Source organism: Ovis canadensis, chromosome 1, assembly GCF_042477335.2.
Source record: "Ovis canadensis isolate MfBH-ARS-UI-01 breed Bighorn chromosome 1, ARS-UI_OviCan_v2, whole genome shotgun sequence".
NCBI classification, from domain to species: Eukaryota; Metazoa; Chordata; class Mammalia; order Artiodactyla; family Bovidae; genus Ovis; species Ovis canadensis.
Window position 1 is genome coordinate 265,249,752 of NC_091245.1, and position 16,855 is coordinate 265,266,606.

General features: G+C 48.4%; 1 protein-coding gene across 2 annotated transcripts in view; it reads right to left on the bottom strand.

Annotated features, from left to right (window-relative positions):
- The window catches only part of PRDM15 (PR/SET domain 15), a 63,938-nt gene that overhangs the window by 44,111 nt on the left and 2,972 nt on the right, over positions 1 to 16,855 (bottom strand). For both annotated transcript variants that reach the window (XM_069581497.1, XM_069581506.1), the window contains exons 2-5: positions 4,762 to 4,807; positions 4,119 to 4,212; positions 2,587 to 2,740; positions 87 to 339 (exon numbers count right to left, since the gene is read on the bottom strand). In XM_069581497.1, the coding sequence (XP_069437598.1) occupies positions 87 to 339; positions 2,587 to 2,740; positions 4,119 to 4,212; positions 4,762 to 4,807 (547 nt within the window). The remainder of the gene's footprint in view (positions 1 to 86; positions 340 to 2,586; positions 2,741 to 4,118; positions 4,213 to 4,761; positions 4,808 to 16,855) is intronic.

Genomic DNA, 16,855 nt, shown 5'->3' on the forward strand with positions numbered 1-16,855 from the left:
CACATTCCCCACCCCCGCAGGCCTGCCCAGCCAGACGCCTCCCACTAACATCAGGCTGCTGTGTGAGGCAGGGGGCCGCCACATACCCTGGAGCCCGGGGCAGGCCTGCCTCAGCATGGGCTTGTCCATCCTCTTGGCGTAGAAGGCTGCGTACCACACACGCAGCTCGGTGCCTGGAGGGATGTCCCGGGAGGTGGTGAAGTACACGTCGCTGCCGTGCTGGAAGGCCGTCAGGTTCTGGTGTCCCGGCTCCGCTGCCGGCCGCACCAGCATCATCCAGTTGCAGTCGTCCTCGTTGGAGGTGTCGAAGCACACGGGGTGCCCATCCTTCTGGAACACCTGGAGGTGGGGGAAGCGCAGACCACCGCAGGGCCGGGGGGCGGCTGGTTATCCACCAGTGTGTGTTAGCGTGCACACAGGTGTGAGTGTGTGTGTGCATGCGTGCACACGTGGGGCTACCAAGTGACCAGTCTAGACACTGCCACGTCAGTCAGTAGCCACGGGCCTGATCTACATTGACGGGTGACCACATTGATGGGAGGGCAGGGGAAGACCCCCGGAACAGGTCAGGCTGGTCACAGGCAAAGGGGAAGCAGGAGGCACAGCTAAAGGTCAGGTGTCACGGGAGGCCTGAGTTCTCAAGTGGGTGCTGGGATGCCTCATCTCCACCTGTGGTCCAGGCAGGTACCTGGTCATGTGTGCTCTGCTCCTGTTCCAGGATGCATGAGGAAGCCTGAGCTCTACTCCCAGGTCAGGAGTTCTTAGGAGCCCTGAGTGCTACGCATGGTCCTGCTGGGAATGAGGACACCTAAGGTCTACCTGTGGTCCAGGTGTAGAACCTGGACACACAGCTCTGGTCAGTTTTCAAGTGGGCATGAAGACACCTGAGTTCTACTCCTGGCCCAGGGTGTCAGTGGAACACCTGAACTCTATACCTGGACAGGTGTATCAGGACACCTGAGTTCTTTTTCCAGTTCTTTTGCAAGTATGTTCAATGACTTTGGCAAAGTTCCTCAATCCCTTTTTTAAAGTTTAAGTTATTTATTCGTTTATTTATTGACTTTTTGACCATTCCAGGTGGCATGCGGGATCTTAGCTCCCAGACCAGCGATTGGACCCGTGCACCCTTCAGTGGAAGTGCGGAGTCTTAACCACTGGACCATGAAGTCCCATTCCTTGATCTTTATAAGCTGTGCCCTCATCTAAAAAGCAGCACCATCACTTTATGGATGGAATGCAGGCAGGGACAAGGGGGAGAAGCTTGAATATTTTGAAGTTCAAAGTAACCACATGGAATAGGGGGCTCCTGTCCCCTATTTTCTGATGCAATTGTTGCTTCCTCATTATAGAAAGAAATTTCCTTCTTCTTCTGGCTTTTCCTGTAGGGGCTCCCAACTGCTAAGAGCTAGAGAACCCCCTCTGAGAAGGGGAGCGGGTAGAGGGGGCTCCCAGGTGCCTAATGTCCCCCAGTCGGTACAGGGGCTATTCCCAGTTGGCCTTAGCCTCCTTCTGTGGGCATAAAGGTGCCCCCAGCACCCAGGTACCCAACACTGAGCCTGTGCTGGAACAACTCAATACCAGACACAGACCTTCGGAATCTTGAGTCACCGAAAGAAACCAAAACAGGCACAAAGGGCTTTTTCAAAGAGGCCTTGGCCAACCACGGGCCCACAGCGATTACGCCCATCAGCCCTGGGTCTCTTGACATCACTCCTGCACATAAAACAGCCTTTATTTCTTTCCTTTCTTTGTAAACAAATCAAGTCCCTTTCCCTTCTCTCCACCATGCTGAAATCTGCCTTGTAAACTCAGTTCTCCGAGGACTGTCGAGTCCCCATGGTCAGCTGGATCATCTCTGTCCAAAAACACTTGGGTCTCTGCTAAGGGTCTCCAGGAAAGCTCGCCTCTGGGGCACACTGCTGTCCGACCAGTGCCTGTCCCTCTCAGTTTATTTCATGGGTGTTTCTGAAGGCTGGCTGCGGCTGAGCCCTCTGGGCCTAGGGCCAGAGCTGTGACTCATACTCAGAATCCCAGCCTCGCGGCGCCTCTGGGGGTCTCACTTTAAGGGATCAAGTCCTCCCTGTGATTTTCTTCCATTTCCTTTTTCTCAGTGTCACAGAGAAGCCATCACCTCCCTGTCTGATGTGTTTTCAGAGCTGCCAAATTTTGCACTGGTCTCTTATCAACACAAAACACCTTCCTTTTGAAAGAGCCTTGCAAAGTTCCCTACACTCCGTGCAGGTGTGAAATCTCCACGCGGTCCTGCAAATTCCACAGAAAGCCCCTCCTATAGCCTGCACTGGTGGGCAGCGGCAGGGAGGTCCACTCTTGCCTATGTTTTAAATACACTCTTCTGAGTTTTGCAAAATACTAACTTAACTCATGCTCCTGTGATATAAAAATAAACTAAAAAAATAAAATAAAAAGAAACACTCTCTTGGAAATTCAGCAGGACTACAACACCTAGAGCTGTCTCTATGATGTTTATAAATCACTGAACTGTTCAGTGAGCATCGCCCTCGCCCACCTGCACATGAGGAAGGTCACAAACAAGGATGCTGCAGCCCCCACCAGCCCAGCGTGTACCTTCAGTGGAAACGCAGACTCCTTCTCCCATTTGGCGACGCGTCGTGACTCAAATGGGCCGAACTGGGTGCGCTTGACGAGCTGGGTCACGGCAAACACCCCCTCAGCTCCGTCTTCTAGGCGTCTGATCTCCAGGTTGGAGGGAAGGGATGATCTAGAGATAAAACGAAGCAAGAGAGTCTCTGCCCCGAGTGCTCACTGGCCAGGGTGCCACCAGAGACAGAGGGTTAGGACGATGGAGAAGGTCGCTCCCGCTGGCCCCAGAGCAGCTGATGGAGAGGCACTGACTTGAAGATGTGTTTATACTCCCTACCCAGGAGACAGAGCCAATGCTCACGTGCATGTGCGTGCGTGCGCGCACACACACACGCACACACACACAGACACGCGCACGCGCACACACACCCCCCACCCAAGTGGGCCCATAGAGAGGGAGGGAGGACCACAAAGAGGAATTCCCGCGAGGCTGCGCTGGGCTGGGTTCATCATGAATGTGGCCTTTTTAAGTCAACTCAGGCAATGTTAAGGAGAGGACATGTGTATCCCAGGGTAAGAGGAAGGGAGGCATGTAGGTGGGGACCTAACCCGAGCCAAGACCAGGGCACGCCTGACCCACGCCTGGGGTGGTGCATGGACCCCTCACAGAAGCGGCAGGCCAGTTGAGACGAGGAACCCATCCGGGAAGGACCGATGGCTCCCAGTGGAGCTTTGTGGGCAATGGGCAACCACTGAAGGGTCTGGAAGAGAGCTGGTCAGATCTGTGCTCCGGGCCAAAATAGGAATCTCTTTGCTCTGCACAGGTAAGTCACAGTCAAACCAGTTGGGAGGCTTCTAGGAACAGCAGTGATAAGAGGACAGCTTGAGTGCCAGCCCATTCCTAAAGCAGATGTCGTGATGACAGCCACGTCCGAGGGGCCATCCTCTCCTCTTTACAGATGAGACAACCGAGATGCAAGAGAGGCACGTCTCGTCCAAGTCCAAACAGCTACTACCTGGCAACAGGGCTGCAACCTGGGGCTCCATAGGGGACACGGTCCCCCGACCCCAGGGAAATGTGGGCTGGCAGAGCCACAGAGCCCCAGCTCCAGATCTAGGGGCTCATCCAGCAGCTATTCCCCCTTTGCCTGGCCACCTGCACTCACTGCCCACTGCTCCAGCCCCCAACCAGGCATGTGTCAGACAGCGAGCCTGGGTTTGAACCACAGGGGAGACTAAATGAGCAGACCTACAACCTCGGCTGTGGTTGTGTGGTGTATAAATCAACTCAGCGCCCCAGCTGAACCAGGAACTAGATAAAAGACATTAACCCAGATGCCTCCTCAACACGCCCTGGCTCATCCCAGGGGCAGGTAACCAGCTTGCAGTGGGTGGAGATCTCGGATGGCCTCAAACGAGAGGATGGTCCCTTTCCTCATTTGCTGTCTCCTCCCTTTGTGTAGACACCGAGGTGGCCAGGCTCTTGCTACAGGTGACAAACAGACAACCCTGTTTGACAGGCAGGATGGTAAAGATAGCTGGAGGGGGTCACTCACCTGGCCCTGCTTAACACGAAGGAGTCTTTGACCATGACCACCGGGCCCAGCTCAGGACATTCAGAGTCGTGGTACTGGCTGCAGTCCTCACACCCTGAAAACAGACATCCTGGCATCAGCGAAGGGCATCAAGAGGGGAGGGAGATGCCCACAGAGCATCCCGCAGCCTGGGGGTGACCCACAGCAATCCCCACAAGTACAAAAAGTGAGCAACACAGGACACGTGCCCCTAGGAGAAAAACCCAGCTCCACGGCACACGGCAAGGCTGCCCAAGTCAGCTCTATGGGGATGCAGGACAGGGTCTCCGTAAATGAGAGTAAATGAAAATTTACCAACGTAACCTGTTTCTCATAAATTGAACATGTCAGAAACCTTTCTAAAACCCGGGATAACCTTTCCAAAACCCGGGATTACCTTTCTGAGTCTGCTGCCACCCCTGCCCCAGTGCCCTTTGCAGGGAGTTCTGGGAAAGAAGATTCTTTTAAAATTGGTCCTGGTAGCACATTTCGTGTCATACACCGTGGTTCTTAGTAACAGGGAAAATCCCATCTAAAAGGAGACAGCTTTTCTCTACACAAAGACCAGACGTGCACGTGACTCTGCCTGCTGGTGAAGGGGGGCCCCAGGCCCCAGAACACTCACAGATGAACATGATCTCTTCATTCCCGTCCTCAGCCATCGCCGCCACCTGTCAGGACACAGCGCCGCATTAGTGAGCAGCTTTGGGCCCAAGGCATTTTTTTTTTTTTTAATTTATTGAGTAAACTTGATTTACAATGTGGTGTTAATTTCTGCTACACGGCGAAGTGATTCCGTTACATATGCACACATGCCGAGTTACTTCAGTCGTGTCCAGCTCTTTGTGACCCTGTGGACTGTACCCACCAGGCTCCTCTGTCCATGGGATTCTCCAGGCAAGAGCACTGGAGTGGGCTGCTGTGCCCTTCTCCATCAGTTATATATACAATTCTTCCTTACATTCTTTCCCACTGGCATTTTTGATGATTAATATTTTTTAACTGGAGGATAATTACTTTACGAGGTTGTGTTAGTTTCTGCTGTACGATGAAGTGAATCAGCTACAATGTATACATATATCCCCTCCCTTGCGGACCTCCCTCCCACCCCCATCTCACACCTCAACATCACCATGGAGCACCGAGACGGAGCACCGAGCTGAGCTCCCTGTGCTTCTGGACCTAGAGTCTGTCACACAGAGTAAAGTTAGGAAGAGAAAAATTTCACACATGAATGCATATATGTGAAATTCAGAAAAAAGAATACAAATGAACCTATTTCCAAGGGAGGAATAGAGACACAGATGTAGAGACATGTGAACACAGTGGGGGAAGGAGAGGGTGGGACGTATTGGGAGATTGGGATGGACATATATACATTACTGTGTGTAAAATAGCTACCTACTGGGAAGCTGCTATAAAGACAGGAAGCTCAGCTCAGTGCTCCACTGGCATTTTTTTTTTTTTTAGTATTTATTTATTTGGTTGCACCAGGCATGTGGTAGTTCCCTGACCACGGATCTAACACAGGCCCCCTGCATTGGGAGCATGGAGTCTTAGCCACTGGACCGCCAGGGAGGTCCCCCTCCATTGGCATTTTTAAAGGCAGTTCCTGCTCCCATGGACAGAGGAGCCTGGTAGGCTGAAGTCCATGCGGTTGCTAAGAGTCTGACCCGACTGAGTGACTTCACTTTTGACTTTTCACTTTCATGTATTGGAGAAGGAAATGGCAACCCACCCCAGTGTTCTTGCCTGGAGAATCCCAGGGACGGGGGAGCCTGGTGGGCTGCCGTCTATGGGGTCGCACAGAGTTGGACATGACTGGTGCGACTTAGCAGCAGCAGCAGCAGCTAATGGCCCCCTAAATCATATATAGAAACTGACTTTGTGATTAGAAGAAAAATTATTTTTCCATTTTGTTTTTTCGGTCACACCATGTGGCTTGCAGAATCTTAGTTCCCTGACCAGGGATAGAACCTGGGCTCTCGCAGTAGAAGCACAGAGCCCTAACCACTGCACAGCCAGGGAATTCCCTGACTTTGTGCTCTAAAGGCAACATGCAGTATGGTCCTCTTTATTGTGGGATGGGTTTGGGCCTTGAAATGTTTCCTCACTCAGAACAATGTTGCTTTTAGCAAGCCATGCATGTGCGTGGCTCTGGATTTAGGACACTGTCGTGAACCCTGACTTTCACCTTTCCCTAGCGGCCATCCGCTTCCATTTGTAAAATAAATGTTGTTGTTCTTGTTCAATCGCTCAGTTGTATCTGACTCTTGCGACTCTATGGACTGCAGCACGCCAGCCTTCCCTGTGCGTCACCATCTCTGAGCTTGCTCAAATTCAAGTCCACTGAGTCAGTGATGCCATCCAACCATCTCAACCTCTGCTGCCCCCTTCTTCTCCTGCTTTCAATCTTTCCCAGCATCAGGGTTTTTTCCAATGAGTCTACTCTTCACATCAGGTGGCCAAAGTACTGGAGTTTCAGCTTCAGCACAGTTCTTCCAATGAACACCCAGGACTGATTTCCTTTAGGATGGACTTATCTCCTTGCAGTCCAAGGGACTCCTAAGAGTCTTCTCCAAAACCACAGTTCAAAAGCATCAATTCTTCAGCACTCAGATGAAAGTGAAAGAGGAGAGTGAAAAAGTTGGCTTAAAGCTCAACATTCAGAAAACTAAGATCACGGCATCCAGTCCCATCACTTCATGGCAAATAGGTGGGGCAACAGTGGAAACAGTGGCTGACTTTATTTTAAGAGGCTCCAAAATCACTGCAGATGGTGACTGCAGCCATGAAATTAAAAGACGCTTACTCCTTGGAAGGAAAGTTATGACCAAGCTAGACAGCATATTCAAAAGCAGAGATATTACTTTGTCAACAAAGGTCTGTCTAGTCAAGGCTATGGTTTTTCCAGTAGTCATGTATGGATGTGAGAGTTGGACTATAAAGAAAGCTGAGTGCTGAAGAACAATGCTTTTGAACTGTGGTGTTGGAGAAGACTCTTGAGAGTCCCTTGGACAGAAGGAGATCTAACCAGTCCATCCTAAATATCAGTCCTGGGTGTTCATTGGAAGGACTGATGCTGAAGCTGAAACTCCAATACTTCGGCCACCTCATGCGAAGAGCTGACTCATTAGAAAAGACCCTGATGCTGGGAAAGATTGACGGCAGGAGGAGAAGAGGACGACAGAGGATAAGATAGTTGGATGGCATCACCAACTCAAGGGACATGGGTTTGGGTGGACTCTGGGAGTTGGTGGTGGACAGGGAGGCCTGGTGTGCTGCAATTCATGGGGTTGGAAAGAGTCGGACATGACTGAGCGACTGAACAGCTTTCTTTACGGTCCAACTCTCACATCCATACATGACTACTGGTAAAACCACATCCTTGACTATATGGACCTTTGTCAGCAAAGTGATGTTTCCGCTTTTTCATACATTAAGCTTGTCATAGCTTTTCTTCCAAGGAGCAAGTGTCTTTTAACTTCATGGCTGTAGTCACTCTCCACAGTGATTTCGGAGCCTAAGGAAATACTCTGTCACTGTTTCCATTGTTTCCCCATCTATTTGCCATGAAGTGATGGGACCAGATGCCATGATCTTAGTTTTTTTTAATATACTGCCATTTAAAGAAAGCCGGTTTTCACGTGGCCACTTCTATTCTCCCTCCCTCACAGGACTGTGAATGCCTCCAGGGCAGCCTTGTCTCACATGACCTGTTTTTCTCCACCTGCTAACCTCTGCGAAACACCACATTTCTCTCGGGGACTAAGGCACCACCTAACATCATGGAGGGGAGCCCTCCCGCTCTCCACAAAACCTTTATCACATCCGGTAACTTCTATTTCCGGTTCAGCCTTGAGGTTCACCTCCACAGCAGGCAGCCACGCCCAGCCCCACTACCTATATATTTATGGGCAATCTGAACATGTTCATTCTCGGGTCTCAGACTCCTGACCCATAAAAGGGAAATTAAGATGCCCACCCCACATAGTTTTGGGGTGTGTATAAAGTGAGATACACCTGGTGTGTGCCACTCACTAACAGTTCCTCTTCCATCCCACCCCTCCATCCCCAATTAAGTCAACCCAGTACATCCCTCCTGTATCCCACTCCTGGCCAAGACCATCTGTGGTACCATTTTGGGGAAGTATGCAGGCTGGCATACTTCCTGAATGCTGATTCCATATGCCCTCTGCCCCATTTCCATCCCCAGGAGCTATTAAAGGATGAACAGCAGACAATGCAAAGTCCAAATGAAAATACCGATTTGCTGAGCACATAATTTCATGAGCAGAGTAGAGGACAGAGTTGAAAATTCCACCACGGAAGTCAATTAGTTACAAGGAAACAAGGCAGAGAGACGGGATTTCCAATTTGCCCTTAAAATGCCAAGGATCATATTTTCCCCCAAACACAGCACAATAGTTTCTGTTCCTAGGAACACTCCTTTACATTACAAGATGTCTCAGGTGGCTCAGCAGGTTTAACTTGGGGCTTCCTGCCTGATGGCCTGCACGGGCAGGGTCAGAGGTCAGTCTGGAATGTGGGCAGCAGCTGGTCACAGAGCAAAAGAGGAAGGACAAACAGGAAGAAACATGTGGAAACCCACTTTCATGAGCTGCTGAGGTGCCCCCAGGGGCCTGAGAACCGTCTGCCCACTGGCAGGAACCCCCTCCAGTGGTCAATACCCGGTCATGTTCAAGGAAGTTCTCAAGAACTTCCTTGAACTTTCTGCATGATTCTGCCAGGTCATGGCAGAATACAGGGTTCCCACAAAGCTGGCAGCATCAGAGAGTGCAAACGACGGGAACCATTCTGGCCTTTCTCAAGGCCTGATGTGGCCACCTGCCTCTGGTCTGGCCTCTCAAGGAGTCCACTTCCTGGCTATTATAAGTAGCCCTTCTGTGAACACTGGGGTGCCAGAATCTTTCTGAATTACAGTTTTCTCCCAGGGATATACCCAGGGATTGCTGGATCATACGCTAATTCTTAGTTTTTTAGGGAACCTCCATAGTTCTTTCCACAGTGGTTGTACCAACTGACATTCCCTCCAACAGTGTAGAAGGGTTCCCTTTTCTCTACACCCTCTCCATCACTTGTTATCTGTAGACTTCTCAGTGATGGCCATACTGACCAGTGTGAAGTGATACCTCACTGTAGTTCTGACCTGCATTTCTCTAACAATTAGTGATGCTGAGCATCCCTTCACATGCCCATCTGGCATCCCTGGGCTTCCCTGGGGGCTCAGATGGTAAAGAATCTGCCTGCAGTGCAGAAGTCCCGGGTTTGATCCCTGGGTCAGGAAGATTCCCTGGAGAAGGGAATGGATACTCACTCCAGTATTCTGGCATGGAAAATCCCATGGACAGAGGAGCCTGGTCTGCTGCAGTCCAAGGGGCCACAAAGAGTCAGACACGACTGAGCAACTGACACTTGGCATCCCTACGACTTCCTTTGGCAAAATGTCTATTTAGGTCTTCTGCCCACTTTTTGACTTGTTTGTTTTTCTGTTACTGAGTTATACAAGCTATCTGTATATTTTGGAAATTCTGCCCTTGTCAACTGCATCATTTGCAAATATTTTCTCCCATTCCATAGGTTGTCTTTTCATTGTGGTTTCTTTTCCTGTGCAAAAGCTTATGACTTTGATTAGATCCCATTGGTTCAGTTTTGCTTTTATTTTTATTGCCTTGGGAAACTAAGAAAACAGTACGATTTATGTCAGAGAATGTTTGGGCTATATTCTCTTCTAGGAGTTTTCTGGTGTCTTGTCTTTATGCCATTTTGAGTTTATTTTCATGTGCAGTGAGAGACCATGGTCTAACTTCATTGCTTTACAGGTAGCCATCCAGCTTTCCCAGTGTCAGTTGCTAAAGAGACTGTCTTTTCTCCATTGTACATTCTTGCCTCCTTTGTTGAAAGTTAATTGACCGTAGATGCTTGGGTTTATTTCTGGGCTTTCTATTCTGTTCCATTGATCCACAGGTCTGTTTCTGTGCCATACCAAGCTGTTTTGATTAGTATACCTTCGCAATATTATCTGAAGCCTGAGTTGTGATGCCTCCAGCTTTGTTCTTCTTGCTCAGGACTGATTTGGCAACTCTGTGTCTCTTATGGTTCCATATAAATTTTAGGATTATTTTTCTATGAATTATGTCTCCGGTCATTTGATATGGATTACAATCAATTTGTAGACTGCTTTGAGTATTATGGCCATTTTAACAATACTATTTCTTCTAATCAAAGAGCATGGGCTATCTTTCCATTTCTTTAAACAATATTTAATTTCCTTTATCAGTGTTTTATAGTTCTCAGCATATAAGTCATTCATTTCCTTGATCAGCTTTATTTCTAAGTATTTTTTATACAATTTTAAACAGGGTTTTTTTTTTAACTTTCCCTTTCTGATATCTCACTGTTAGTGTAAAGTAAGTGCAACAGATTTACGCATGTTAATCCTGTACCCTGCTACTTTCTGAATTCATTTATCGGTTCTTATAGTTTTTGTGTGGCATCTTTTTTGTTGTTGTTCAAGTGGCTAAGTTGTGTCTAGCTCTTCATGACCTGAAGGACTACAGCACACCAGGCTTCCCTGTTCTTCACTATTTCCTGGAGTTTGCCCAAACTCATGTCCATTGAGTTGGTGATGCCATCCAATCATATCATCCTTTGTTGCCCCTTCTCCTGCCCTCCATCTTTTCCAGCATTAGGGTCTTTTCCAGTGAATCAGCTCTACCCATCAGGTGGCCAAAGTACTGGAGCTTCAGCATCAGCCCTTCCAATGAATATTCAGGGTTGATTTTCTTTAAGATTGACTGCTTTGATCTTCTTGCAGCTCAAGGGACTCTCAAGAGTCTTCTTCACCACCACAATTTGAGAGCATCAATTCTTCAGCACTCAGCCTTCTTTATGGTTCAGTGCTTACATCCATACACGACTACTGGAAAAACCATAGCTTTGACTATATATGCACCTTTGTTGGCAATGAGATGTCTCTGCTTTTTAATCTGCTATCTAGGTTTGTCATTTTAAAAAAAAAAAAAAGGCAGAGACATCACATTGCAACCAAGGTTTGTTGTGATTTTGGAGCCCAAGAAAATAAAGTCTTTCACTGCTTCCACGTTTTCTTCCTCTATTTGCCAGGAAGTGATGGCACCAGATGCCATGATCTGAGTTCAAAAATGCTGGAGTGGGCTGCCATTCCCTCCTCCAGTGGCCCATGTTTCATCAGAACTCTTCACTGTGACCTGTCCATTCTGGGTGGCCTTGCATGGCATGGCTTGTAGCATCACTGAGTTACACAAGCCCCTTTGCCACGACAAGGCTATGATCCATGTGGCATCTTTAGGTTTTTCTATATATAGTATCATGTCACTTACAAATAAAGACAATTTTACCTCTTCCTTCCAGTTTGGATACCTTTTCTTTTTCTTGTCTGATTGCTGTGGCCTGCACTTCTAATAACTATGTTGAACCGAAGTGGTGAGAGTGGACACATTTGTTCTAGATTTTAGCAAGGAGGCTTTCAGCTTTTCACTGTTGCATATTACATTAGTGATGTGTATGTCATAATAGGTTTTATAAAGAAGCCTCCTGAAGTCTGTGCTATCCTGGAAAAATCCCTTTGGTGCGTGGAATGCTCCTTTGTAGAAGGGAAGTTCAGTCTCTAGACTTTTCCAGCATGTAAGAAATCCTAGAATAAGGGACTGTAGATAGTACTGTTGTAGGGGAAAATGACAGAAAAATTCACAGAGTGTGAGATTTAGCCATTTTAACTACTGATCCTGGAGATACTTACCTTACACCAGTGGTTCTCAAAGTGTGGTCCCTGGACTAGCAAAGAGTAACACCAGCAGCACCTGGGAATTTCTTGAAAAGGCAAATTCTTGGATCCCTCCCCAGACCTGCTGGAGCAGCCTCTCTGGGCTGGGATCTCCCTACTCTGCTAACCTTTAGGTTATTCGGAGGCAGCTCAAGTCTGAGAACAGCTGCTTAACCTTAAATCTTTTTAAAACTTACACGGCTGCCAAAAGAAAACAAACAACAACTGTGATCACTGGAGGGCCGCAGTAATAGTGTCAGGAAACCAGATTCATCCTGAATGTCATTTAGGCTCAGGTCAGGATGACCTGTGTGCAACGTGGTGAGAAACGGTTTGAAAAGAAGGGTGATGTGGAGCAGATGTTCTCTGTGACAACTGAGGTTTACAAGGCAGCCCCCGTAATGACAACTGTTAGAAAATGATTCTGCAAAGGAAGATTAAAGTGGGAGGAATCACCCTACCTGACTCAAACTTAATTATAAAGCAACAGCAATGAGTACTCCGGTTTAGTTGGAGGGACAGAAGCACAGGTCAATGGAAATGGAGAACATATTCACACAAATATGCTCAACTGATTTTGAACAAAGGGTAGAAGCAGCTCAATTAAAGAAACATGGTCTTTTCAACAGTGCTGGAGCAACTGGACATGCAGAGGCAAAATAAAAGAAAAAAAAAAGAACTGTGACCTTACATCTTACACATCTTATCCTAACAGATAAGAAACTTAAAAGGATAAATTTTTTTTTTTTTTTAGAAAAATAGGAGAAAATCTTTAGAAACTAGGGATAGCCAGCTTTTAGACTTGTTACCAAAAGCATAGTTTACTAAAGGAATACTGATAAATGGGACTTCACCAAAATTTAAAGATTTTGCTTTACAGAATTCACTGTTAAGAGGATGAACAAAGTAAAGACCTGGAGACATTTTAACAAACCATGTATCCATATATAAGATACGCAAAGAACTCTTAAAACCCAAGGATAAAAATGCAAGCAACCCATTTATAAAGTGGGCAAAAGACAGAAACAGACATTTCACCAACAAAAACACTGGAATGACAAACAAGCACATGAAAAGATGTCCAACATCATGAGCCTCCAAGTACAAAGCACAATGAGACACCACTACATACCTCTCAGAACAGCGGGGACTGGGGCACCCATGTGCCCTGGTGGGAATGGATCCATTCGACAATTTCTGATAAATTAACATGGCTTATGACCCAGCAATAGTACTGGCTGGGTGGTCATCCCAGAGAAATGGAAAGTTACATCCATATAAAAGCCTGTACAAAACTGTTAGGGGCAGCTTGATTCCTAACAGCCCCAGCCGGAGATAACCCAGGGTGCCTCACTGAGTGACCGTTTCTGTTACCCATCTACAGTCTGGAGTACCAGTCAGCACTGAAAATATGCAACTCCTGACACAGGACAGACCCTGGTGAGTCTCCAGAATGCTACTGGGTGAAAAAAGCCAGTCCCCAGCAGTTACATAGTGTGTGATCCTGTTCACGTTCTTGAAATGGCAGAATCAGTGAGACGGGAACTAGGGCAGTGAGTGGTTGGTGGGGGTCAAGGAGGGGTTGGGGTGGAAAGACAGAGGGCATGAGGCTATAAGAGGGCTCCAACCAGGCTGGCATGTCCTGTATCTGGACCCCATCAAGGTCACCATTCCTCCAGTCACCCAGTACCGGAGCTGTGCATGGTGGTACCACTGGTGGGAAGTGGATGAAGCGAACATGGATCTCTGCGTTCTTTTTCACAACCACCGGGGTAGCCACAGTGATCTCCAAATCACAGTAGTTTAAAAGCGACGTCCAGCACAATGGGTGGGAATGGTCTGGATCCCGGTGGAAATAAAGCACATCAGACCTTGACTGGACAGTTGGATATCTGAACACTGGCTGGGCATCTGGCCAGATTTTGACCACATCAAGGTGCCAGCATTAAACGTTTTAGGTGGGCTCACGTATGGTGTTTATTTTTAGAGTCCTTCTCCTGGAGAGACACAGATCGAAATGTTCACAGATACAGTGACGTGACCAGGGTTTGCCTCTGGGTCTGACCAGTGGCAAGTCCTCGCCGGGGTGGAGGGGGCGGTCAGGCCCCGGGCAGCGGTGGCTGGGGTGGTGATAGATGAGTGACTGTTGCCAGCCTGTTTCCTGTGTCCAGGTTTTCGTATGAAAACTCCTTGTGAGTGGCACCCATACACGTCCCCTCTCCTCTGCTTCCATTGACGTTTTTTGAGTCCTGCCCCCAGAGCTGACTGAAGACACACGTCAAGTCCACTAAACATCTTTTTCTTCACCTCACTTGACCTCTGGGTCACTCCAAACATGGCTGACCTTCTTCCTCTCCCCACACTCACTTGCCATCACCTCCCACGCCCGAGTCCACCCAGACCCTGACCCCACCTGACGCTTAGGTCCAGGCATGACCGACCTCTTTGCTGACAGTCCCACAAAAGTGTTGTGCGAAACACTACTTCCTGCCCTTCACCTGAAAGTATTAAGTGCCTCAGCCTTACTTGAAATAGCTGTTCAGTTCAGTCACTCAGTCGTGTCCAACTCTTTGCGACCCCATGAATCGCAGCATGCCAGGCCTCCCTGTCCATGACCAACTCCCGGAGTTCACTCAAACTCATGTCCATCGAATCAGTGATGCCATCCAGCCATCTCATCCTCTGTCGTCTCCTTCTCCTCCTGCCCCCAATCCCTCCCAGCACCACGGTCTTTTCCAGTGAGTCAGCTCTTCGCATGAGGTGGCCAAAGTATTGGAGTTTCCGCTTCAGCATCAGTCCTTCCAATGAACACCAAGGACTGATCTCCTTTAGGATGGACTGGCTGGATCTCCTTGCAGCCCAAGGGACTCTCCAGAGTCTTCTCCAACCACCACAGCTCAAAAGCATCAACTCTTCGGCGCTCAGCTTTCTTCACAGTCCAACTCTCACATCCATACATGACCACTGGAAACCGTAGCCTTGACTAGACAATCTTTGTTGGCAAAGTAATGTCTCTGCTTTTGAATATGCTATCTAGGTTGGTCATAACTTTCCTTCCAAGGAGTAAGCATCTTTTAATTTCATGGCTGCAATCACCATCTGAAACAGCTGTGAGGGATGCAATTTCCAGCATATTATAAATATTGACTTCTTAAAAAATAGTTCTGTGGCTCTTTAAGCAGGTCTATTGGAATTGAAGCACCAGAGTGTGCCATCCGGTCATAGGGTATGTGGACAAGCTCTTCTCCCCCTTCAGGAGGCGCTTCTGTCTCTACCAGCGTTTGTTTCCATCACTGCAGGTGTTAAACCCCACGTGTTACACTGGTGCTTATACAGATCTTTTATGCATATAGATCAAACCAGTCTTGATTTTCTAGGACCCTGAGTATGTGGTAACTTCTCCTGGACTGAGCTATCATTCCAATAACTGGGACACCACTGATCAAAATGGAAATGCTGCCCACACTGGCGACCGGTGACCTGACACACAAGCTCGGTTTAATGAGGTAAACGGGGCTTTCTCCCCAGTCCACTCACGTATGGTGGAAGTTGATTCAGCTCTGCTCCTATCCTCTGCTCTCACAGATGTAGGTGCAGAAGGCTCTGCTCCACAGACAAGCAGCTTTGCGGGGGAGGAGCTCTGTCACTACTTAGCGAAAGCCACTACCCGAGGTCTGGGGGTCGCCATGTCCTGGATGACGGGAGGGGCCTTTCTTTCTTAAGCCGGGAGCACTTCAGGGAGGTGAGGACCAGGGACGTGAGGACCAGGGCCGTGAGCACAGGGCAAAGGTCTCTCTGACCCTGAGGGACAGTTTAAAAATGCTGCTGGTCTCCTGGGCCCTGATTCCCCAACCACGCCCCAACCTGCACACCTGTCAGCTGACACCCCCTGCACATTCCCCACCAGTCCAGCAGCAAGGCCTGCCTCACTCTAGAAACACTCCTTGTCCCGTCCTGACTCATTTCCCCTCTGCCTCTACCCTGTTTCTAGGGGAAGACACAGATTTGCTGGACCCCTACCCAAAGCCCCCAGGGGTGTCTGGCTCTCAGGGTGAACTCTGAGTAGAATACAGCCTGTGCTGCCTTGACTTGGCCACACAAAGCTTGCTGCCACCCCAGGGCCTTTGCACTTGCCCTCACCCCAGATCTCCACTGAGGAACACTGGTTTCCATTCAGCCATCCCCTCCCCAGACAGACCTTCTGGGTCCCCACTGCCCAAGTGCGCCCACCCCTGCCCAAACCCCCACCTCCACCTGCTACTCTTCCTGCCTTCTCCGCCAGGCTCCAACCACTATCCATCTCCTCCCCTCCAGAACATTCGATCTATGGGGCAGGGCCTTCTCTCTTCTCCTCTGCAGCACCCGGCAAGGGACAGCTGCTTGAATGCAGGCATACATGAACTGTGTGAGATGAACGCAGCAAGTACTGACATGGGTCACAACTGTGAAAAGGAGGCTGAGAAAGCATTTGAGTCCCTGCTCACAATCTCAACCTCTCAAATCCCATGTCCGAGAAACAGCTGCCTTCAGTCTCTCTTAAATCTGTAGAATGGGTGCAGTGTTCTCCTGGCCTTCTACACAGACAATGGTATGTGAGACATATATGCCAAGCTAATGGAGCTCTTTCTCAGATACAATCATTCCCAGAAAAGCTATTAGCCTTGTAGTTGAGGGTTGTTGTTTTTTTTTTTAATGGGTGTTCTGGAAAAATATAAATTTTTTTTCTGTTTACAAAATAGAACATATTACTACTGCATTCTTTGCTGGCAACTTTCTTGCAAAAATATGAATCAAAGATATAGGAGGAAAAAACTGCATAGGCTAAGTCCTACTATTTTTCCTCTTCAAAATTCAAACTACAGTTGTTTTCTTAACCATTCCCATAAGGTAGTGA